This window comes from Panthera uncia, chromosome F1 (assembly GCF_023721935.1).
Source record: "Panthera uncia isolate 11264 chromosome F1, Puncia_PCG_1.0, whole genome shotgun sequence".
Lineage (NCBI taxonomy): Eukaryota > Metazoa > Chordata > Mammalia > Carnivora > Felidae > Panthera > Panthera uncia.
In genome coordinates, this window is record NC_064813.1 from 1,439,017 (window position 1) to 1,465,290 (window position 26,274).

Below are 26,274 nucleotides of genomic sequence, written 5' to 3' on the forward strand. Positions count from 1 at the left end.
GCATGAACGGGGGAGGGGCAGAGAGAGAGGGAGACACAGAATCGGAAACAGGCTCCAGGCTCCGAGCCATCAGCCCAGAGCCCGACGCGGGGCTCGAACTCACGGACCGCGAGATCGTGACCTGGCTGAAGTCGGACGCTTAACCGACTGCGCCACCCAGGTGCCCCTGAGATTTCAAGGGTAAAAGCAATTCCTGGGTTTGGTGGCTCCCCGGGGCTCAGATATTTCAAAACACCTCAACTCCTGAGTTCTTCTGCTTAGGCTTAATCTTCGTTACAGTTAAAATAATAACGTATTTTTCTGTGTTTTATTAAGATGTAGTTTAACTGAGTGTGTGGATTTGAAGAACACGGAAAGCATTTGGTGTATAAAGCATAATGTATATGAAAGAGAGTTTAAAATATGCTCTTTATGACATGAAAGGATGACCAGAATATTTCGTGTCTTTTTTTTTTTTTTTTTTTTTTTGTAACAAACTTTGACTTGCCAACATTCAACATCTATCGGGTGAGTAGCTGGATAGGTCCCGAACGTATTCTCTGGATGGATTTTGTGAAGAACAGGCACGGCAGGCTACCCAGGCAGTGAAACAGCTTGAGGATATCAGAGAGAAGGCTATTTGCGAAATGAAACGTACATTTTTAAAGGTAATTCTTTCATTCTCTCCTCTCTCTCTCTCTGTCAGCCTGTAACATACTGACCGAAGCAGCGTCTCCGGGTTGCATGCCTGGAGGCGGAGTTAGAAATGGGCAGGCGGAGGGACAGAGGTGGTTCCTTAGGCCAAGCAGCTAATGCCGCATGGTCACCGGGCATGGGACACTTTGCAGGGGCCGTGTGGGGTGCAGGTGTACGCGCGTGCAGGTATATCCCCACCCCCCGCCTTGTGAAAGTTCATTTACGCCACTTTGCTTTACAGCAGATGTATATGCATAGCTGGTTTGTTAGCTGAAATCCAGAGAGGATGTTGCTTTTACAAAAAAAGGCCAGAAGCACAGAGAACCCGCCGCGTCTATTACAGCGGCGGTTACGGGGCAGCGAGGGCGCCGGCCCAGCTCCTTCCCCGGGCCCCACGTGGCTTCCCTTCGGGCGGGCCGGGGCTTCGAGCGAGCGGAGGCGTCTCTGAGCATCAGTTAGTTTTGTGCAGCTGTCAGCAAAGCCTTTTGGGGTGTGGGAAGGCTCGAAAAATTTCCGTATAAATTAATGGTAATGGCTTCTTGGCTTTATGCTGCTGCGGCTTTTGGAAGGTTTCGTAGCAACTCTACCTTTGGAGAGTGGGGGAAGCCTGCATAAGAGTGTGTGTGTGTGTGTGTGTGTGTGTGTGCGTGTGTGCGCGCGTGTGCGTGTGCGCGCGTGTGCGTAAATGCACGCGTATGGATGTTTACGTATGTACCTTCAAGATACTTAAAATCTAACCCGACCTGGCATATATAGGGAAATACGATTTGTTACAAAGTTCGGTGTTTATAAGACAAAGACTCATTGCTCAAGAGAAACATAACCAGATGAGACAAAACTTGCCTGAGGATTTTATGAAAAGGACTCAATAATTCAATGAGCAGTGTCCTCAGAACATTGTTCTCTGAGATGCTGCGACTCACTTGACAGGATTATTTTACGGAGCTTCCCCGGTCGGGGAATGACAGTGCATGGCAGCGTCATTCGCAGACGCCCTTGGATGAGGGACTGATGCCGTGTCGTCTGGTTACGGGCTGGTGGCCTCTCTCCGCTGCTTTGGCCGAGTCCAGGAGCACAGCGGAGGCTCTCGGCGGGAGAGGTGGACCGGGTGCCCCTCGGTTTTCAGACCGAGTTTCTCTGAATTAACTTCTGGTGGAGACTGGGTAGCAGTGAGTTCAAGGCTTCGCCTGTTGACAAGAAGATGCAGTGCGGCTGTTTTTCATCAATGGAACAAGGACTCTCCTTCCTCATCTGGTTCCTCAGTCACCCTAACTTCCTGAAGCCCAGTCGTGTCCCAGGCAGACTCCGGGACACTGGCCAAGGGATTAACGGCATCTGTCTTGGGACCCTGGTTACGGATTACTCGCAGTCTGGTTTCTCCCATTCAGCTTCATCAGGGTCTCGTCATAAATATTTGTTAAGAGGTTTCCATTTAAGTCGTGATAGGCAACAAGTCCTCCCTCCTACAGAAACTAGTTTGATTTGGTTTATATGACTTATAACTGAAATGTTTAGACTTTTTTTACTTTAAGTCTTTATTTAATTCTCGTTCATTAACATATATGGTAAAAATTGGTTTCAGGTGTAGAAGTTGGTTATTCGTCTCTTACATACAACACCCAGTGCTCATCACAGCAAGTGCCCTCCTTAATGCCCATCGCCCCCACCTCCCTCCATCAACCCTCAGATTGTTCTCTATAGTTAAGGCTCTTATGGTTTCTCTCTCTCTCTCTCTCTCTCTCTCTCTCTCTCTCTCTCTCCCTTCCTCCCTCCCTCCCTCCCTCCCTCCCTCCCTTTATTTTTCCTTCCCCTATGTCCACCTGTTTACTTTTTTTAAAATTTTTTAATGTTTATTATTTATTTTTGAGAGACAGAATGTGAGTGGGGGAGGGGCAGAAAGCGAGGGAGACACAGAATCCAAAGGAGGCTTCAGGCTCCAAGCTGTCAGCACAGAGCCCGATGTGGGGCTCGAACCCACGAACCACAAGATCATGACCTGAACCAAAGTCGGATGCTTAACGGAGCCACCCAGGTGCCCCCCTATCTGTTTTGTTTCTTAAATTCCACAAATGAGTGAAATCATATGGTATTTGTCTTTCTCTGACTCACTTACTTTGCTTAGCATGATACACTCTAGCTTTATGCACATCATTGCAAATGGCAAGATTTCATTCTCTCTTCCCCCTTCCCCCTCCCTCCTTCCCTCCCTTTCCCCTCCCTCTTTCTCTCCCTCCCCCCTTCCCCTCCCTCTGCCCACTCCTGCATGCTCACTCTCTGTCTCTCTCTCTCAAAAAAAAAAAGTTGCTACAGCTGAGGTCAGAAAGGTTGCTGCCTGTGTTCTCTAGGATTTTGATGGTTTCCTGCCTTACATTTAGGTTTTTCATCCATTTTGAATTCATTTTTGTGTATGGTGTAAGAAAGTGCTCCAGTTTCATTCTTATGTGGTCCCTATCCAGTTTTCCCAACACCATTTGTTGAAGAGACTGTCCTTTTTCCACTGCATATACTTTCCTGCTTCGTCAAAGATTAGTTGGCCATACGTTTGTGGTCTATTTCTGGGTTCTGTCTTCTGTTCCATTGATCTGTGTCTGTGTTTGTGTTAGTACCATATTGTCTTATTGGTTACAGCTTTGTAACACAGCTTGAAGTCCAGGATCGTGATGCCTCCTGCTTTGGTTTTCTTTTTCAGTATTACTTTGGCTATTTGGAGTCTTTTCTGGTTCCGTAAAAATTTTCAGATTGGTCTAGCTCTGTGAACAATGCTAGTGGCATTGTGATGGTGATTGCATTAAAGATATAGATTGGTTTGGGTAGTACAGACATTTTAACGATGTCCGTTCTTCCAGTCTGTGAACATGGAATGTTTCTCCTTTTTTTGCGACGTCTTCAGTTTCTTTCATAAGTGTTCTATAGTTTTCAGGGTGCAAATCTTTTATCTCTTCAGTTAAGTTTATTCCTAGGTATTTTGTGGGTTTTGGTGCCATTGTAAATGGGACTGTTTTCTGAATTTCTCTGTCTGCTGTTTCATTATTGTATAGAAGTGAAACAGATTTCTGAACATTGAGTTTGTATCCTGCGACTTTGCTGAATTCATGTGTTCTAGCAATTTTTTGGTTGAGTCTTTCAAGTTTTCTACAGAGTATCATGTTGTCTGCAAATAGTCAACGTTTGACTTCTTCCTTGATGATTTGGTAGTCTTTTATTTCTTTTTGTTGTCTGATTTCTGAGGCTAAGATTTCTAGTACTATGTTAGATAGTATTGGTGAGAGTGGACATCTGTGTCTTATTCCTGACTGTAGAGGAAAAGCTCTCTGTTTTCCCCCATTGAGGATGATATTAGCTGTGGGTCTTCCATATATGACCTTTATGGTGTTGAGGTATGTTCCATCTATACTTTGTTGAGAGTTTGTATCATGAAAGGATGCTGTATTTTGTCAAATGCTTTTTCTGCATCTATTGAGAGGATCATATGGTTCTTATCCTTTCTTTTATTAACATGGTATATCAGGTTAATTGATACACAATTAGTGAATCAACCCTGTAGCCCAGGAATGAATCCCGCTTGATCATGAGGAATACTTCTTTTAATGTACTGTTGGATTCGATTTGCTAGTATCTTGTAGAGAATTTTTGCATCTGTGTTCATCACCTGTTCATTCTCCTTTTTCGTGGGGTCTTTGCTTTTGGAATCAAGGCAATGCTGGCCTTGCAGAACGAGTTTGGAAGTTTTCCTTCCATTTATATTTTTTTGGAACAGCTTGAGAAGAATAGGTATTAACTCCTTTAAATATCTGGTAGAATTCCCCTGAGAAGCCATCTGGCCTCGCACTCTTGTTTGTTGGGAGAGTTTTGATTACCGATTCGATTTCTTTGCTGGTTATGGGTCTGTTTAAATTTTCTATTTCTTCCTGTTTCAGTTTTGGTAGTTTGTATGTTTCTAGGAATTTGTCCATTTCTTCCAGATTGCCCAATTTGTTGGCATGTATATATTTTTTAAAATTTTTTAAAGTTTATTTATTTTGAGAGAGAGAAAGCTCACAAGCCGGGTAGGGACAGAGAGAGACAGAAAGAGAGTTCCAAGCAGACCCTGTGCTGTCAGCACAAAGCCCTGTCTGGGGCTTGAACTCACAAACCATGAGATCATGACCTGAGCTGAGCTTAAAGTCTAATGCTTAACCAACTGAGCCCAGGCACCCCTTGGCATGTAATTTTTAATAATAGTCTCTTATAATTGTTTATATTTCTGTGGTGTTGGTTGTGATCTATCCTCCTTCATTTGTGATATTATTTGGGTCCTTTCTCTTTACTTTTTGCTAAGTATGGCTAGAGGTTTATCAATTTTATTAATTCTTTTGAAGAACCAGCTCTTAGTTTTGTTGATCTGTTCTGTTTTTTTGTTTGTGTCTACATCATTTGTTTGTGCTCTAGTCTTTATTATTTCCCTTCTTCTGCTGGCCTTAGGCTTTATTTGCTATTCTTTTCTAGCTCCTTTGAGGTGTAAGGTTAGGTTATGTATTTGGGACCTTTCTTCCTTCTTTTGTTAAAATTTTTTTTTAACGTTTACTTTTTGAGAGCAAGAGAGAGAAAGTGAGCGCAAGCAAGCGGGGGAGGGGCAGAGAGAGAGAGAGAGAGCGAGACAGAAGATCCAAAGCATGCTCTGTGCTATTAGCACAGAGCCTGACGAGGGGCCCGAACCCACGAACCGTGAGATCATGACCTGAGTTGACGTCAGACGCCTAACTGACTGAGCCACGCAGGTGTCCCCTTTCTTCCTTCTTGAGGTAGGCCTGTATTGCAGTATACTTCCCTCTTAGGACTGCCTTTGCTGCATCCCAAAGGTTTTAGACTGTTGTGTTTTCATATCCATTTGCTTCCATGTACTTTAGTTCTTTAATTTCTTGGTTAACCAGTTCATTCTTTAGTAGGATGTTCTTTAATCTCCATGTGTTTGTGGTTATCCGAATTTTTTCTTGGGGTTGACTTCAAGTTTCATAGTGTGTGGTGTGAAAATATGCATGGTATGATCTCAGTCTTTTTGTACTGTTGAGGCCTAATATTTGATCTGTTCTGAAGAATGTTCCATGTGCATTCAAAAAGAATGTGTATTCTGCTGTTTTAAGATGAAATATTCTGAATATATCCATTAAGTCCATCTGGTCCAGTGTGTCATTCAAAACCACTGTTGCCTTGTTGATTTTCTGCTTAGATGTCGTGTCCATTGCTGTTAGTCGGCTGTTAAAGTCCCCTACTATTATTGTATTATTATCAGTGAATTCCTTTATGTTTGTGCTGAATTGATTTATATATTTGAGTGTCTCCAAGTTTGGGAATAAAAGTTTGTAATTGTTAGATCTTGATGTATAGACCTCTTAATTATGATATAACGGCCTTCTTTATCTCTTCTTACAGTCTTTGGTTTAAAAATCTAGTTTGTCTGATACAAGTATGGCTACTCCAGCTTTCTTTTGACTTCCATTAGCACGATAGATGGTTCTCCATTTCCTCATTTTCAATCTACAGGTGTCTTTAGATCTAAAATGAGTCTCCTGTGGGCAGCATATAGATGGGTCTTGGTTTTTTTTTTATCCATTCTGATGCCCTGTATCATTTGATTGGAACATTTAGGCCATTTACATTCAGAGTGATTATTGATAGATATGAATTTGGTGCTATTGTGTTATCTGTAAAGTTGGTGTTTCTGGTGATATTCTCTGTTCCTTTCTAGTCTTTGTCACTTTTGGTCTTTTTTCCCCCACTCCTAAGAGTCCCCCTTTAATATTTCTTGCAGGGCTGGTTTAGTGGTCACAGACTCCTTTAGTTTTTGTTTGTCTGGGAGACTCTTTCTGTCTCCTTCTGCTCTGAGTGACAACCTTGCTGGATGTAGTATTCTTGGCTGCATATTTTCCCCCTTGAGTACGTTGAATGTATCCTGCCACTCCCTTCTGGCCTGCCAAGTTTCTGTGGACAGATCTGCTGCAAACCTGATCTGTCCTCCCTTGTAGGTTAAGGACTTTTTTCCCTCGCTGCTTTCAGAATTCTTGCCTTGTCTGTGTGTTCTGTGAATCTGACTATGATATCTTGGCAGTGGCTGGCTTTCGTTGAATTTGGTGGGAGTTTTCTGTGCTTCTTGGACTTCAGTGGCTGTTTCATTCCCCGGATTGAGGAAGTTCTCAGCTATAGTTTGCTCAAATAAACGCTCCGCCTCTTTTTCTCTCTCTTCTTTTGGGACTCCTGTGATACAAGTGTTACTGTGCTTTTTCCCTAAGTCTGTATTTGTGATCCAGTGCCTTTCTTTCCCTCTTCTTTTCTGAGTCATTATTTTCCATAGTTTTCCCTTCCATGTCACCAGTTCATCCCTGTGCTGTGTCCGTCCTCACTGGCATTGCATTCAGTTGGGCTTGCAACTCAGTTACAGCATTTTTAATTTTGGCCTGACTGGGTTTTAGTTCTTTTATCTCTGCAGTAAGGGATTCTCTGGTGTCTTCTGTGCATTTTTCAAGCCCAGCTAGTATCCTTATAATTGTTTAATTCTAGTTCAGACATCTTAATTATGTCTGTGTTAATTAAAACCCTATCTGTTACTTCTTCCTGTTCTTCCTTTTGGGGTAAATTCCTCCATCTGGTCATTTTGTCTACATCACTGTTTTTTGGTGTGTGATTGTTAGGAAAGCCTGAGAGTGCTGGCTATATTAAGAAGAGGTCCAGAAAAGAAGGGGTGAGGCAGCCCCTCTGCACTCTGCTGTCGTGTTCTGGCTGCTCCTGCCCTCAGGCCAGTCCTTTGCAGGGTTTCTCCTTGCCTGCATGGGGTGTGTTTGGACCTTGTCCTTTCACCGTATGGCAAGTTTTAACTAGATGTGTTTTGGTCTGCTCGTTAATAGAAGCTAGATCAAAAGAAAAAGAAAAAAGAAGCTAGATCCTGTTTGCCCTAGAGATGAAATTTGCAGCCTCTTTGATGAGTAGACTTGATGCGTGGGGGAGGTCTGTGCTGGTCTTCTCCGTGAGGGGCCTGCAGCGCTGACTCTCAGGCGGACTTGCCCGAACGAAGATGCACCTGCAGGGCACAGGGGCGCGGGCGGTGTAGGTGGCTCCTGTCTCCACTGGGGGGTGCTGTGTTCACTGAAGTTCATCAGTGCTGGTGGGCTGGAGCTGTGGCAGTGGCAAAATGGTGTCCCCCCCACTCTTGTCCCCAGAGTGGCGAGTTCGCACCTGTCACTTTTCAGGAAAAGCAAACAATCACCCCTCTCGCGTCCCCAGCTTCCGTCAGATCCCTGCCTTCGCCCTGTCTGCGTCCGAGCTGTGTGCCAGGCGGCACAGTACTCCTGTGTGTTATCTGAGGCACGTGGCTGGGTGTCAGAACTCCACATTTTAAGGTCCCACATGGCGCAGACCCCCGCTGATCCTCTGGAGGAGGGTCTCACTGTGCTTTTGCCATTTGCCGTTTGCCAAGGAACCTTTTATTTAGATTTGACTCTCCCCCGTTGGCAGCTCTTAGTGTACTTGAGGAGGGTCCCTCTATGCAGGAACGCTTAGGTAATCATCAGTATGTACTTCCCGTTGGACTTCCATAAACTTGTCTGCTTGTAAGGAACACCCTGAACTTCATAGGCCTCTTTTGGTCTGCTCTTCAAATACAGTGCAAACATGAAGTTTTTGAAAGTTGTCCTAATAACGTTGAGTTGCAATGTTATTTAGACTAATGGAAATACTATATATTAGAAATTGTGCTGTATGCACATAGAAAGTTGTCACTTGTTTCTCCATTGTTTATTGAATTGTAGGTGGCAGAAAAGAAAGAAATTAAAGAATATTTTGAGTCAAACCTCTCTGAAGACTACACAACACATTTCAAGCTGCCTGAATATCGACGTTTATTAGAAACAATTTTGAGGTTTCTGATGCTGGTTGACTACATATTTCAGGAACTCATCCGTCAACTGATGAACACTGCCGTCACACTGCTTTTGGAATTATTTAATAATTCTGCTAGAGTGCCATTTTCAAGGGAAAGAAAGAATGAAAATCTCATCAAGTAAATCACACTTTTTTGGCTTGTAAAAAGAATTTATGATCATAATGTAATATGTCGCCACTTAGGGAGGAGATATCCAATAACTTAAGCTAGAATTTGAAAATTCTCCTTGTAAATTATATGTACTCAGTTTTTGCAATTTTCTGAACTTCTTATCTGGTAATACCTTCCTTAATACTGTCCACAAAATTTAAGAAAATTTCCCTTTTCCCCTTTCCACCCCCAAATTCTGCATAGGTTAGCTTGCCCTTTGAAGTACATGATGTCCAGTGAAATTTGAAATTCAGATTAACAATGAATAATATTTTAGTACAGTATGTCCCAATATTACCTAAATTATTGTTTATCTTGGAGTTCAAATTTAATTTGGTGTTCTTTATTTTTAATTTGTTAAAGCTGGCAATCCTATGGGTAGGTATACTGTATCTTCAAAGTTCAGAGCTAGCCCTTAAAGATGTGTGAGGATGATTCTGGAAGTAGCCACAAGGTTCATTTGGAATTTGGGTCAATTCCAACTATCTATTGAAAACAAAATGTTTTCACCTTCTATTTAAATACTGCCGTTAAAACATTTTTCTTATTTTCCGCAACTGGATCTATCACTGTGCCTTGTGAGCCATGGAATATGAACTGAGACTGTAGAATACTTTATGTTCAAACTGTCAAAATTTAGCAATATTATTTTAAGTCAAATCAGAGTTTTAGTATCATAACTGGAGAGTGAAAAATATATCAATTCATAAAATTTTGAAGAATTTTAAATATGTTATTTCTCTAATTTATTATTGGATCCAGCAGAGCTTAAGTCATTGATCTAAGGCCTCATAAGTGATTTGAGTCAGTGCCAGGACTTTAACCTATATAAGAGCACTATTTAGTAATAGCACATTATAACTTTATTTCTCCTAAAACTACAAGTATGTGTGTGTTTGTGTGTTTAGGAGAAGTTTTTAATTTGGAACTAACTAACTTCCTTCCTTCCTTCCTTCCTTCCTTCCTTCCTTCCTTCCTTCCTTATTTATTTATATTTTAGTGTTTATTTTTGAGAGAGAGAGAGAGAGCACAGGCAGGGGAGAGGGGGACAGAGGATCCAAAGAGAGCTCTGCGCTGACAGCAGACAGCCCAATGTGGGGCTCGAACTCATGAGTCACGAGATCATGACCTGAGCCAAAGTCAGACACTTAACCGACTGAGCCACCCAGGCGCCCAAACATAATTTTTAAAAATATATATTTATTATTATATTAAATTGGTCATATAATAGAAAATATTGAAAACAAAAATTACCCTAATTCCATCACTTAAAGACAATGTCTTATTGTTTTGGTACAGTTTCTTCTAAATTTTTGCTATGTATTTTTCCATGGTACTATTTCATAGCTTATTTTAAAAATACAACATGCCTTGTATACTTTTTTTTAATGTTACAGGAGAAATACTTGTGTATTTCAAGTATACGTATTTTTGGAATCATACCACCTGGGTTAATCCCTGTTTCATCTCTGACATGTGTGACTTAGGTTAGCTAGTAAACTAACAGAGGTTATATAAATTCTTTAAACCTCAGTTTCCTCATCTATAAACTAGAGATAACAATAATACCTATATCATTAGGTTCTTTGAGAATAAACAGATTAAATGCCTGCTAAGTAGGTGCTACCATTACTGAATCTGTTCCCACTGACCTCCTTAACAGTATTGGTTTGTATTTCCATAATGACTAATGATATTGTGCATCCTTTGATATTATTAGCTATCTGTATATCTTCTCAGACAAAATGTCTGTTCAAGTCCTTTGTCCATTTTTCTTTTTATTTATTTTTTAATGTTTATTTTTGAGAGAGTGCAAGCAGAGGCAGGGCAGAGGGAGAAGGGAACAGAGGATCCAAAGTGGGCTCTGTGCTCTCAGTGGAGAGCTTGATGTGGGGCTTAAACTCGTAAACTGCAAGATCATGACCTGAGCTGAAATCAAGAGTCAGACACTTAACTGACTGAGCCACCCAGGTGCCCCCGTCCATTTTTAAATTGTGTTGTCTTGGGGGACCCTGAATAGCTCAGTCAGTTAAGCATCCGACTTCGGCTCAGGCCATGATCTCACAGTTTACAGATTTGAGCCCTGCATCGGGCTCTGTGCTGACAGCTCGGAGCCTGGAGCCTGCTTCGGATTCTGTGTCTCCCTCTCTCTCTGCTTCTCCCCCATTCATGCTCTATGTCTCTCTATCTCAAAAATAAACAAACATTTAAAAAAACTGTATTGTCTTTATTGTTAAGTTATAAAGAATTTTAAAAATATATTTTGGGTACAAGAGCATTATTATCAAATAATTACTTGCAAAAATTTTCTTTCATTCTATACATCATCTTTTCACTTTCTTGATAGTATCCTTTCGAACACAAACGTATTTAATTTTGAAAAAGGCCAATTTATTTTTTCTTTGTACTATTTTTAAAAATTTTTTTCAACGTTTATTTATTTTTGAGAGAGTGACAGAGCACGAGTCGGGGAGGGACAGAGAGAGGAGAGGGAGACACAGAATCCAAAGCAGGCTCCAGGCTCTCAGCTGTCAGCACAGAGCCCAACGCAAGGCCCAAACCCACGAACTGTGAGATCATGACCCGAGCCGAAGTTGGACACTTAACCGACTGAGCCACCCAGGCGCCCCTCCTTGATTGTACTTTAACTGTCATATAAAAGAAATCATTTCCCAATCCAAGATCATGAAGATTTATACCTTTATATTCTCCTAAGATTTTTAATTTTAGCTGCTGCATTTAGATCTTTGATCCATTTTGTTTTAATTTTTGTATACAGTCTGAGATAAGGGTATAAATTCATTCTTTCCCGTATGGATATCCAACTGTCCCAACACTGTTTCTCAGAAAGACTATTCTTTCTCCATTGAATTGTGTTGGCATCCTGTTGACAATTAGTTGACGATAGATGTATGGATTTATATATGGACTGTAAATTTTGTTCAGGTGATCTCTATGTCTGTCAGTACCACAGTCTTGATTACTGTAGCTTTGTAGTAAGTTTTGAAATTGGAAAGTGTGAATTTTATAACACTGTTCCTTTTCAACATTGTTTGGACTATTCTGGGTCCCTTGCATTTACTGTGAACTGTAGAGTAAGATTGCCACTTTCTATCTAAAAGAAAAACAACAACTGGAATTTATGTAAGGATTGCACTGAATCTTTAGATAAATATGGGGAGCGTTTTTATTTTAACAGTTTTCCAGTCCATGGATGTGAGATTGTCTTTGCATTTATATGGGTAGTCTAATTTCTTTCAGTAGTCTTTTACGGTTTTCAGTGTATGTGTCACACTTCTTTTGTTATGTTTATTTTGAAGTATTTCTTTCTTTTTGATACTATTGTAAACACATTTTTTTAAGTTTTATTTTGGATTATTAATTGCTAACGTATTGAAATACAGCTGATTTTTGTATATTGATCTTGTATCCAGCAACCTTGCTCAACTTTTTTATTAGTACTAATGGTGTGTGTGTGTGTTAACTCCTTAAGATTTTCTATACAGGATTATGACACCTGTAAATAGATATCGTTTTACTTCTTTTTTTCCCAGTCTGATATCTTTTATTACTTTTTGTTGCCTGATTGCCCTGGCTAGAATCTTCAATACAACATTATTAGAAGTGGCAACAGTGAACATTCCTGTTTTATTCCTTGTCTCAAGAGGGGAACTTTAAGTCTTTTATCATTAAGTATGATGTTAACTGTGGGGTTTTTGCAAGTGTTTCTTATCACGTCGAGGAAGTTCCCCTCTATTGTTAGTTTGTTTAGTGTTTTTGCATGAAATGTTGGATTTTGTTAAATGCTATTTTTCTGTGTCAGTTGATCATGTGTTTTTTACTTTATGCTGCTAATATGGCATACTACATTATGTTACATATATACATTTTTGTATGTTGAACCAACCTTGCATTTTTGGGATAGTTTCCACTCAATTATAATATATAATCCTTTGTATAGGCAGCTAGATAGAGTTTGCTAATATTTTGTTAAGGATTTGTGTGTCTCTATTCATAAAGGTATTAGTCTGTAGTTTTCTTATGATGTCTGTGTCTGGTTTTGGTTCCAGGAAAATTCTGGGCTCATAGAATGAACTGGTATAATTTCTTTCTTAAATATTTGACAGACTTCACAAGGAAGCCTGTCTGGGCCCAGGGCGTTCTATTTTGAAAGCTTACAAATTATTTGTTCAGTTTCTTTAATAGATGTCCTATTCAGATTATCTATTTCTCTGATTTTTATGAGGGGATGTGGAAAGATTTTTTAAAATGTTCTGTGCCATTCTCTTGCTGCCAGAAGCTCCTAATAGTTTTATTTTCTGCCCTTTTCACCTTAAATTGAGATGTCTATCTTATTATGGTTTGATATTGCTTTTTAACTTAATCCGATAGTTTCTGTCTTTTAATTAGGAAATTAAACCTATTTAGATTTAGTAACTGGTATGCTTTGCTTTTGTGCCTCCCATTTCATTTATGCTTATTATTTATTTTACTTTGGTTTTTTTCTCTTTTCTGTTTTCTTATTTTTCTTGATTCACTCAAATGGCTCTTAATTCCCTATGCCTCCTTCTTACCTCCTTGTTTTAGTGTTTCTTATGCTTTGCAGTGTGTTTATGTATTCTCCATCTTCCTAATAATTATTATTTAAATTCTATTTCCATGTTAGCTTATATTTGTAAATCTTTACTTTTCCATAAAAATGCTTCACTTATTAAAAGCTTATTTTTAGACAGAGGGAGACAGACGAGCAGGGGAAGGGCAGAGAGGGAGGGACAGAATCCCAAGCAGTTTCCATGCTTTTGGCGCAGAGAGACTTTCTGTCTATGGATTTACCTATTCTAGGTACCTCATTTGGTGGAGTTACACGATATTTGTTCATTGTTTCTGGCTTATTTCTCTTAGCATAATGTTTTCAAGGTTCATCCGTGTTGTGACACGTATGAGAATTTCCTTTTTAAGGCTAGATAATCATTGTATGTGTATACTAGATTTTATTTATCTGTTCATCTGTTGATAGACATTTGGGTCATTTTCACCTTTTGGCTATCGTGAATGATGTTGCTATAAACATTGACGTGTAAATATCTGTTTGAATCACTGTTTGCAGTTCTTTCGTTTATATGCCCTGAGGTGGCGTTGCTGGATCACCTGGTAATTCAACAGGTAACTTTCTGAGGAATTTCCCCGGTATTTTCCACAGTAACCGCCCTATTTTAATTCCCACCAGGAAGCACCAGGATTCTAATCCTCACCAACACTATTTTCCTCTTTTAGAGAATAGTAGCCATCCTGTTTGGTGTAAAGTTACATCTCATTGTGGTCTTGATTTGTATTTCCCTAATGATGAGTGATGCTAAACATGTTTTCGTGTACTAATTGACCATCTGTATACCTTCTTTGGAGGAATGTCTAATTATTTATGTGTTCTGGATATTAGTAAGATATCAAAGTTTAGAAAGACTTTTTTTTCTTATTTCTTAATCTAGAATATACAAGAATATCTTTACTCTCCCTGGAAAGATAACAAATGATGGTGAAGAATTTGTTGGTAATTCAAATTTACGTGCCACTCCTGTTTTAAAGTCAGAAGTGAAAATGGAAGCAGATATTAATGAGGTAAGTGGTCTTTGAAAAATATAAGCACAGATTTTTAATGTAAAATGAATAAGTTTTGTAATTAAAAATGTGACTTATGATTATTCACAATTGTTGGCGCACCACACACACATACACGTCCCTCCCACTGTAGAAAGCTGTAATGACACTCATCTCAGCTGGTTCATTTGTTCACGCATTATCGAGTACTTAATATACACCGGTCACTGGGCTCGGCTCTGAAATTCACCAGCGGGTGGAACGAATTCCCTGACCTCTTGGAGCTTATATTCTGCGCCAGGAGAGACAGGGACTGAAGTGATGAGTGCAGTGAGGAAGCACAAAGGTAGATAAGGGAATGCGGAGTGCTGCCGTATGCTGCTTTCACACGGGACTGGTGCGGGAGGGCCACCCTGTCTAAAGTAGCAGTTACCCCCTCCGCCCCCACTATTGTCTACCTTTGACTCTTTACCATTCTACAGAAAACAAATAACAAAAAAATGTTTTGTTATTAACTCAAAAATGAGACAAGCCAAATTTGAAAACTCTTAACAGAATCCTAGAAAAACTTACACTAGGAAATCTTTTTTTTTTTTTAATGTTTATTTATTTTGAGAGGGAGAGAGAGTGCATGTGAGTGGGGGAGGGGCAGAGAGAGCAGGAGAGCAAGAATCCTAAGCAGGATCCATGCTGTTGGCACAGAGCCTGATGCAGGGCTCGGTCTTACGAACCATGAAATCATGACCTGAGCCCAGATCAAGAGTTAGATGCCTGCCTGACTGAACCACCCAGGTGCCCCGGGAAATCTTTTCTTGACATGAGGAATTGTATCCTGCCCCCGACAATATTTTCTCGGGATTAAACTTTATACAGCAGATACTTTTCCTACTTCGCAAAAGCAGCATTTTCATGAGATAGCACTGTATAATATATGTATGTTTTACATATTTTTTAATATTTTAGGTAGATTTGGTAACAAGGGAAAATGTTCACATTTTAAATTTCAGTTTGTATTTCTCTTATTAGTAGCTTAATTCTGTATTTTTAAAAATACGTTACTGGAGGGGCAGCTGAGTGGCTCTGTCGGTTGGGCGTTCGACTTCGGCTCAGGTCATGATCTCACGGTTCGTGAGCTCAAGCCCCGCGTCACTGTCTGGGCTGACAGCTCGGAGCCTGGAGCCTGCTTCGGATTCTGTGTCGTCTCCCTCTGTCTGTCCCTCCGCTGCTTGCACTCTGTCACATTGTCTCAAAAAGAAATAAACGTTAAAAAAAAATTTTTTTTAAATATGTTATTGTAGACTCATATTTTGTCTTCTATGTTTTTTGTCCATTTATCTGCTGAATAGATTTTTCTGTTTTGTAGGAATTCTTCATATTTATATTGCAATTATCTTTTCTGCTAGATGGCTTGCTACTTTTATTCCCTCATGGTAATTTTTATGAATAATTCTTCATTTCAGTGTAGTGGAATTTATCAATCCTTTTATTTGTGTTAGTGTTTGAGATTAAATTTGCCATCCTGAGTCATAAATATATTTTCCTTTATTTTCTCATAGAAGCTTTAGAGTCTGGCCTTCACATGTATCTTTAATGTGTCTGTGTGTAGTGTAGGCTGGGGTCCATTTTCAGGTATTTCTGTGTGAGTAGCCATTGCCCAGACGTAGTTTCTTTACATCCTTTCCCTGCTGATCTGCACTGGCAGCTCTTTCCTTATCATTTACCATCTGATTCCCATATGTGGGTCTTCTGTTCCCCAGCTGTTACTCTGTCCTGTTGATCTATTTGCCTCTCACTGTGCCGATCCCACACTGGATTAATGGTATATAGCTTTGAGATAAGTCTTCTTTTATTCTCAGCCATTTGCTCTTCTGTATACAGTTTAGATTCAAACCCTATTTGGATTTTGGTTGAAATTGCCTAGAAGATGGGGAGAGTTAATATTTTATGATATTGAATCTTCCCGACATGATTGTGCTATTTAAGTCTTCTTGAATTTTTTCAATGTCTTTTATAATTTCTCCATAAAAATCTTATATATTTTTTTTGTTAGATTTAACCTGTGAGCCTTGTAGCCCCAGCCTGTACTGGGAGTTGTTATTTTATTTTATTTTATTTATTTTTTTTTTTTAATTTTTAATGTTTATTTATTTTTGAGAGAGAAACAGAGCATGAGCAGGGGACAGGCAGAGAGAGGTAGACACAGAAGCTGAAGCAGGTTCCAGGCTCTGAGCTGTCAACACAGAGCCCGACGCAGGGCTCGAACTCACAAACCGTGAGATCATGACCTGAGCCGAAGTCGGCCGCTCAACCGACGGAGCCACCCAGGCGCCCTGGGAGTTGTTATTTTAGATGCTTCTACTAGTTCTTTATGAACACTTTGGAATAGAAATATTTTTAGATAAAAACACATGCACTGTTTTTTTTAATTTTTTTAATGTTTTTAAATTTATTTTTGAGAGAGAGAGAGACAGAGTGTGAGTGGGGAGGGGCAGAGAGAGAGGGAAACACAGAATCTGAAGCAGGCTCCAGGCTCTGAGCTGTCAGCACAGAGCCCAATGTGGGGCTCGAACCCACGAGGTACGGGATCATGACCTGAGTTGAAGTCGGAGGCTTAACCGACTGAGCCACCCAGGTGCCCCTGCACTGTTTTAATTTTTTCCTTAGGATTAATACTCAATCAGCACAATAGGCCTTTTTGCAGTCTTCCATTTGCAGAGTATCTCTTTAGACAAGGTTATACTGATTTCTATTAAAGAGTGCCTTTTACACGTATCCTGTTTTATACTGACCGTTGCTTATTGATAACTGAAATCTCAGATTAACTGATCTTTTTACTTATTACTTGTAGTGGGTGTTTTTCTTATACTTATTAGCTATTTGTATTTCTCATTTTTATGACCTTTTGATGTTCTTTCCCATTTTTCTGATGGCGTTTTCTCTTCCTTTTTCTTATTGAATTACAAAACTATTTATAAAGTACAGACCATAACCATTTGTTATATCATGAAAATGTAAATCTTAATGCATTGTTTTTCGTTTTGTTACTAGTGTTTCTAGTATGAGGAAGATTTTTTTTGAGTAATTAAAAACCTGTCCCACCTGGGTTCACTGGTAAATTCTACCAAACATTTAAGACAGAAATTATACCAATTTTCTACAGTCTTTTTCAGAGGAATGCAGAAGATAGAATACTTTCTAACTTATTCTATGAGACCAATGTTACTTTAATACCAAAACCAGACAGACAGTACAAGAAAGCTACAGACAGATATCTCTCATGAACACAGATGTAAAAATCTTCAAATCATAATCCAACATAGAATTGTACACCAAGTGGGATTTATCCTAGGTATGTAAGCTAGTTCAACTCTTGAAAGTTAATGCAATCCATCACATCAGTAGGCTAAAAAAAAATCACATGCTCATATAATAGATGCAGGAAAAGTATATGAGAAAATATAATACCCATTCATGATAAAAGTTCTCAGTAAACTAGAAAGAGAAGGTAACTTCTTCAACTTGATAGAGAATCTTTACCAAAAAACCTGTAGCTCACCTTATGTTTAGTGGTGACAAGCTTGAAGCTTTTCTATTAAGATCAGGAACAAAGCAAAAATGTTCCCTCTGATTAATGCTTTTCAACATTGTACTGGAAATACTAGCTTATGCAACAAGACAAGAAAAGGAAACAAAAAGTATACGGTTTGGGAAGGAAGAACTAAAACTTCCTTTGCAGATGACATGCTCATCTATGTAGAAAATCCAAAAGAATCCACGAAAAATCTGGAACTAATAAGTGATTATAGTGAGGTTGCAGGCTACAGGATTAATTTTAAAAGGTCAGGCACTTTCCTATATGCCTGCAGTGAACAAGTGAAATTTGAAGTTGAAAACAATACTATTTACATTAGCACCTTCCCAAATGAAATACTTGGGTATAAATCTTACAAAATACATACAGGGTATATAGGAGGAAAACTACAAAACTCTAATGAAAGAGATCAAAAGAGAACTAAAAGAATGAAGTGATAGTCCATGTTCATGGATGGGAAGACTCCGTATTATCAACATGTCCGCTTTTCCCAACTTGATCTATAGTTTCAATGCGATGCCAATCAAAATCCCAGGGCCTATTTTGTGGATCATGACAAACTAATTTCAAAGTTTATATGGAGAGACAAAAGACCCAGAATAGCCAATACCATACTGAAGGAGAACAAAGTTGGAGGACTGACACTGTCTGACGTTATGATTTACTTTAAGGGTATGATAATCAAGACAGTTTGGTATTAATGAAAGAACAGTCAAATAGACCACTGGAACAGAATAGAGAGGCCAGAAATGGATTCCCATAAATACAGTAAAACCTTGGTTTGTGAGCATAATTCATTCCAGAAACATGCTTGTAATCCAAAGCACTTGTATATCAAAGCAGATTTCAAGAACCATTGGTTTAGTGGTGATCATGTGATGTTTGGTGTCACATACTACTCGTACTGTAAGACATCGCTTGTTTATCAAGTTAAAATTTATTAGAAACATTTGCTCGTCTTGTGGAACATTTGCAGAACAAGTTACTCACAATCCAAGATCTTACTGTATAGTCAACTGATCTTTGACAAAGGAACAAGAGCAATACAGTGGAGCAATGATGGTACTCAATAAATGTGCTGGAACAACTGGACGTCCATGTGCCAAAAAAAATGAATATAGACTCAGACTTCACATCTTTCACAGAATTAACTCAAAATGGATCATAGACCTATTTGTCAAATGCAAAATTAAAGAAACTCTTAAAGGTAATATAAGAAAAAACCTAGATGACCTTAAGTGTGGCAGTGACTTTTTAGACACAACACCAAAGGCACGATCCATGAGAGAACTGATAAGCTGGACTTCATTGAAATAGAAGACTTTTTGGGTCTCCTGGGTGGCTTATTCGGTCAAGCATCTACCTCTTGGTTTAGCCTCAGATCACGATCTCCTGGTTCGTGAGTTCGAGCCCCACATCGGGCTCTGTGCTGACAGCACGGGTCCTGCTTGGGACTCTCACTCCTTGTCTGGTTCTAAATTGTCCTTGCTCTAAATTGTCCTTGTTCTAAATTGCATTTCTCTGATGACAAATAATGTGGACCACCTTTTCATATGCTTGTTTGTCACCTGTATACTTTCTTTGTTGATGTGTCAGTTAAGGTCTTTGACTCATTTTTAATTGGGTTATGTGTTTTCTAACTGTTGAGTTGGAAGGGTTCTTTGCATATTTTAGAGAACAGACCTTTAGCAGCTATGTCTTTTGCAAATATTTTCTCCCATCCTGACTTGACTTCAAGTCTTGTGGCTTGACTTCACTCTCATAACTTTGGCTTGACTTCACTCTCATACCTTTGTATTTTGCCAAGAAGCTTTCTATTTTCTATTTATTTATTTATTTTGCAAGAGAGAGAGAACGGGCAAGGGAGGGGCAGACCCATGACTTCCGCCTTACCACATGCTGGCAATATAGCCTTTAACAAATTAATACCAGCTTTTTTATATATAATAAGAGTAATAATTTCTGTCCAGGTTGCTGTGAAGATGAGGTGAGGGCAACTTGTTTACTCTAGCGCCTAGGACATGATAAGCACTCACCCAAGAGTAACTGTGTCCAATAATAGAGTGTGCTAGGAGTATACTGTATCGGGTATACTCAAGCAGTGGACACAGATACAAGTATGCCGTATCGAATAGTAGTTGTACTACGTGCATTTCAGGAATAATTCTACGCCAACTATTTGTAATACTGTAACATTAGAAAGTGTGTAGGGCTCAAGGTCCGGTCGTTACCAGGATTAGAGGTCATTTTCCAGAAGAAGCTATACAACACATCATGTTTGTTTGAAATTGTCTTTGAACTTCTTGATTGTGATAAAACATACATAACATCCACTTGCCCGTTTCGAGCATATTTTACACGTGAAATTCAGTGGCGTTACCATACGCGCGGTGCTGTGTGCAGTCACCATTACCCACTCTGCAGCAGTGTGTCACCCCCCGAAACTCCCGCGTTTATTTGTGTACAACCTCTAAAGATTGCGTGTCCCCTTCAGCATCTGCTCAGGCTGTTCCTTAGCGGCTTCACAGGGTGCTAACGATGTTTGTTTACAGTGTCAACTGCCTTTATTCGTATGGAGTAGTTGAGGTTCTGGCAGGTGAGTGAGGCAGCCACTCTGAGAAACCCTGGATGCCTCCAGAACAGCGGGCTGTGTGTGGGTAAGAGAGATGGATACGTTAGTTGAGAACACCTGCCTAGACAGAGCCTACGAGCAAATACATTGTCTAAGAAAGGTATTTATCCGAGAAATAGTCTGGCTGTTTCTCAGTAGGGACGGGTGCCCGTACCAGAATGGGTGTATTCCAGCAGGGACGCGTACCTGTACCAGGATGTGCATATTCTCAGTACGTATTCTCTGTACCAGGATGTGTATACTCCAGTAGGGACGGGTACCTGTACTAGGATGTGTATACTCCAGTAGGGACGGGTACCTGTACCTGGATGTGTATATTCCAGTGAAGAAGTCAGACCTGCAGCAGTGGTTTTGAAGGAGATTCCCAATTTCTAATTCTCAACCGTGAGTACACAGTAGACTCACTTGCACAGCTTTTCAATGATTCATATTCTTGGTATAAAATTGTTCAATCAATGTATTGTACACCTGAAACTAATATAACATTGTATGTTAATTATACTTTAATTACAGAAAGATTCTTGGGCCCTGCCACAGACCTTTTAACTCAATCTCTGGGGATGGGGCCCAAGAATTTGTTTTGTTTTGTTTTGTTTTTTTTTTACATTTATTTATTTTTTGAGAGACATAGAGAGACAGAGCACAAGTTGGGGAGGGTCAGAGAGAGAGGGAGACACAGATCTGAAGCAGGCTCCAGGCTCGGAGCTATCAGCACAGAGCCTAATACGGGGCTCAAACTCACGAACTGTGAGATCATGACCTGAGCCGAAGTCGGATGCTTAACCGACTGAGCCACCCAGGCGCCCCCAAGAATTCATATTTTTAAAAAAATTTTTTTTAATGTTTATTTATTTTTGAGACAGGGAGAGACAGAGCATGAACGGGGGAGGGTCAGAGAGAGAGGGAGACACAGAATCCGAAGCAGGCTCCAGGCTCCGAGCCATCAGCACAGAGCCTGACGCGGGGCTCGAACTCACGGACCGCGAGATCATGACCTGAGTCGAAGTCGGACGCTTAACCGACTGAGCCACCCAGGTGCCCCCAAGAATTTGTATTTTTAACAAGCTCCCAAATGATCAATATGTAACCACCCTGGTGTTAATTTACACAGTCTTTTGGGGGAACTCCTGCATTACAATGCATCGTGTATTTTACATTACCTTATTTTAACATGCAAGTATTCATTACACCAAAGTTATTGTTTATCATTTATTTCTTTATTTTTTTTAATTTTTTTTCCCAACGTTTTTTATTTATTTTTGGGACAGAGAGAGACAGAGCATGAACGGGGGAGGGGCAGAGAGAGGGAGACACAGAATCGGAAACAGGCTCCAGGCTCTGAGCCATCAGCCCAGAGCCTGACGCGGGGCTTGAACTCACGGACCGCGAGATCATGACCTGGCTGAAGTCGGACGCTTAACCGACTGCGCCACCCAGGCGCCCCTATTGTTTATCATTTAAAGTTTAGGTCTGTATTATCCTGAATTGAAAGGAATATTCTTTCGGTTATATATTGTCACTGTCACTCTAATATCTATTAATTAGATTTTGAATCATATCAAAGTGGAGAGCAATTTGAGAAAAGTATATGCACCAGTATTTGAAGTGACTCTACGCTTGAGGTCTCCTGAAGAGAGTGACTCTTCAGAAACTTCCACAGAGAACTTTCATGAGTCTGACAATGGCTCTGAGGAACCTGGGGTGTGTGAACAAGAGGAGGCACCAAAACATGAAGTCAGTTGTGTCATAAAACAGTCGAGTGAAGAAATGCCAATAATGAAGAAACCAAAAAAAGTTTGTTACAACCTTGAAGAAATACCTTCAGGTAAGATGAGTGAGACTATTAAGAATGAAAGGAGATACGCTAACAGCCGGAAAAGAGCAAATGACAGAAAATTTTAGTAGTTTATCTATTATCGCTGACCGGCGATAATAAATATTAAGAAATAATATCATTTCTCGGCAGTATAAATGTTAAGAAAGCTCTAAGCACAAGCTCAGATCATCTGTGGTGCATGTAAGCGATAACACCGTTACTCATTCTGGTCTCCTACGCACACCATTCTCAGTCCTGGGGCCTGATGGCCCCCTTCCTGGCAGTGAACACCCCTGCGTGCTTGTCAGAAACCCAGGCCCTCAGACCGCAGCTCGGCCCTCATTATCACAGTCTGGGGTGCGGTGGAGTGCTAGAATGCTACCTCTTAGGTGACCTTCCCGCGTATTCTCGGATGTCTGGAAAGCACTGCCACGTAGCAGGTGGTCACCTAGCTGGTTTAAATACCAATCAGTGTTTCATTCTCTCTTTTTTTCAATGGACTCTTGTAGACATAGAAATCATGAACGAGTTCGAGAATAAATACATGTGTGATGAGTAAGTAGCAGACCTTTTTGATATTACAAGTAATTGTAGTCTCTGGTGGTTACTGCATTTTTCTGAAATATGCTTTTATTTTTTTTTCAGGTTTTCAGAATTTGCTACAAGTCTCTTCGTAGTTCCCAACAGATTAGATTTTTCAAGAAAAATTCAAAATATGGTGACTGACATTGAAAAACGTATAAGTAAGTGTTCTTAAAGCGTAGCTAGATACACTGTCTCCTTTGGGAATATTCTCTCAGGCTCAGGCATCTGATGTTCACACCCAGTGGTGGAGCACACACCACCGTCCCTTGGGATCGGGAATGTGCAGTCTTTGGGATCAGTCGATGTGAATTTGGGATTCTTTGAGGATGTGTGACTTCTACACGTGACTGTGGAGTGCATAAAAGACGGGAATTAGGAAAACAGTGTAAGGTTTGGGTTTTTTATATACCACAGAATTTTATAAGACTTAACTAAGTTGTATCTTACTAGCATAACAGATACCGTTTCCATCTGAAACCGATTTCGATCAGTCCTTTTCTAGTTCTGTGTATCCAGTCTGAAGCTACACAGCTATTACTAGCCTGGCCCCCGAACGTGTCCCTTCCTCTCGGTCTGAGTCTTAAAACATCTTAAAACAGCAGGACCCGTGGCAACTCTTGGAAGGTGTATGTTTCCTCTTGTTATTAGTCAGTTTGGGGAGGGGTATTTTGAGATTCTCAAATATCTTTTTGTTTCTTCTGAAAATTTTACCCCCTAATTTTAGCCTTTATTAGCAGATCTTATCACCTTCGCAGATCCATTTCTTTATTCAGTTATTTATGTAAATGTGGGCTCACTGATCTACATTCACATTTGTATATGTTTGCATACATGCGTGCATTTGTGTGCATGTAAACTTACTGGAGAAAAAAATAAAAAATTTAAACCACCCCATCATTTCAGCTGCCTGCATGTAATATGTGTTTTCACATAGTTTTTGCATTTTTACCTTCATAAGCATACAAGAGTGAAAGTTACATTTAAAATGGTTTGTTATCAGGGTGCTTGGGTGGCTCAGTCAGCTAAGCATCTGACTCTTGATCTCAGCCCAGGTCATGATCTTGCAGTTTTGTGAGTTCGAGCCCCGCATGGGGCCGTGCGCTGATGGCTCAGAGCCTGCTTGGGATTCTCTCTCTCTCTCTCTCTCTCTCTCTCTCTCTCTGCCCCTCCCCTGCTCGCACTCTCTCTCTCTTTCTCAAAAATCAGTATTGAAAAAAAACTTTAACAAAACATTTTATTGTCACTTAGCGTTATATTGGAGGCATTTTCCTCATTGCTGCAGTCGCTCTCATAATTGTCACTTAGATGGCTAGATAATACTCCCTTACACTAACGTGCCATAATATGTTTAACCATGCATGCAAAATTAAACATTCTCATTCCTATACCCAGTCATGAAGTTAACATCTGGCACACGGCTTGTGGCTTCCATGGGGTCCTTCTCAGACTGAGTCCACAGGAGCGGCACTGATGGGGCAGAAGTCTTTCTCGTACTGCTTGGTAGTTCTTCTGGGTTAAGAAAATTAACCCTTAATCTTTAATATGAGTTTTAAGAAAAATAGGTCATTTGCCTTGATTTTATGGTGATATTTTTTCCTAAGCAGAACATTATTTTTAAAGTATAACATTTGTAGAGCCTTTGGAAAAAGGCTTCAGGGCACTGTATCATAGAGACGCTTGCCCATATTATGATCACATATTATAAACAGCATTCTCCTACTTGTCTTCTAATTATGATTTCATTTTTATGTTTAAGCTTTCGATTGCTCTAAAATGTATTTGCATACACTGACTTACAACTTTTTCCCAAAGCACTCACTAATGATGTGTCTGTCCCAGTATCATTCGTTGAATAATCCATTCCTCACCCTCACTGACTTGAAACGCCACTGTGATCATTTATTGTATTTTAGTATTTTATTTTATTTCATTTTTGGACTGTGTCTGTAACTCGTGTGCCAGTACTGTGCTGTTTTAATTATGTCACATTTTGCCCCCAGGGATTTCCTAGGTTCAGGGATATTTGTGTTAGTCTGGGGAGTATAAAGAGAGTATTACTGTTACTTAATTTGTTGCTCAGGTTGGCCTTATTTTCGGAGAACCGCTCTTTCCGAATGGGCCCTGTGCCCTTTTGTGGAGAGCACTGTAGCTTCTTCAGGCACAGGAGGCTCACACCCATCTTGTGTTTCCTCGGGGACAGCCGCAGGACGGGCTCATTGTGGGAGTGGGGCCGCTTAGAGGCCCATCAGTGAAAAGACCTAGAAAGTAACATGGAAAGTAACAGTGTAGTTACTGACTTGTTATGCAGGTAAAATAATGTCAGAATGGCTGCTCCGCACCTGTTTGAGACGCAAATGTATCAACCAGAGTGTTTGCGGGCGGTTTTTTTTCCCCTCTGTCCTTAGAGTTTTCAGTCAAAACACTGCTCTCCAGAGTCTCCTTTGTTACCCCTCCTCTTGAGTCACTAGTAACACAGCAGGCTACTTTGTCACCATCCGTATTCGTGTTGGGTTCTCCCAGCATCCTGCTTGGCGTTTTAAGACCTACTACGTCACTCTGTGCGCCATGCAGTTTGTGGGTTTTGACAATTACATATCCGCCATCCAGGTTCCATACAACACCACTCCATCACGCCCAGGTTCCCTGGTGCTGCCCCTTCGTGGTTGGACCCTCCACACCTCTTACCCCCGGCAACCTCGGATCTGTTTCCTGTCTTTATAGTTCTGCCTTTTCCAGAAGGTCATACAAGTGGATGCGTAGGTAGCCTTTTGGGTCCGGCTTTTTTCACTTAGAAAGGTGCATTTCAGATTCATCCATCTTGCTGTGGGGGACAGCAGCCTTACTCCTCTTCATTGCTGAGTCATAGTCTACTGTCTGGATATACCAAAGTTTCTTTCTGCAGTCACATCTGGGTCATTTCCAGTTTGGGGCAATTATGAATAAAATTGCCATAAACATTCACATACAGGTTTTTGGACAACGTAAGATTCCTTTTTTCTTGAGCTGATAACCAGGGGTGGGCTTGCTGGGTCATATGGTAGGTGGATGTTTAATTGTATGAGAATTATAACGTGGTTCTATCATTTTGCATTCCTGCCAACAGTGTATAAAGCTCCAGTCACTCTGTATCCTTGTCACCTCTTGGTATTGTCAGATTTAAAAAAAAAAAAAAAAAAAAAAAAGCCATTCTGGTAGGTTGTAGTGGGTCTCATTGTGGTTGTATTTTGTTTCCCTGTTCATCTCTTCATGAGCTTATATGCTATGCTTGGATACATTTTTTGTGGTCAGATCTTTACATCTTTTGCTTATTTTCATTA

At 40.2% G+C, this 26,274-nt stretch overlaps 1 protein-coding gene across 1 annotated transcript in view; it reads left to right on the forward strand.

The window, feature by feature from the left end:
* The window catches only part of DNAH14 (dynein axonemal heavy chain 14), a 305,880-nt gene that overhangs the window by 44,779 nt on the left and 234,827 nt on the right, over nt 1–26,274 (forward strand). The window contains exons 9-14 of the mRNA XM_049635106.1: nt 516–647; nt 8,454–8,704; nt 14,224–14,353; nt 22,102–22,381; nt 22,882–22,927; nt 23,018–23,115. Of these exons, the coding sequence (XP_049491063.1) occupies nt 516–647; nt 8,454–8,704; nt 14,224–14,353; nt 22,102–22,381; nt 22,882–22,927; nt 23,018–23,115 (937 nt within the window). The remainder of the gene's footprint in view (nt 1–515; nt 648–8,453; nt 8,705–14,223; nt 14,354–22,101; nt 22,382–22,881; nt 22,928–23,017; nt 23,116–26,274) is intronic.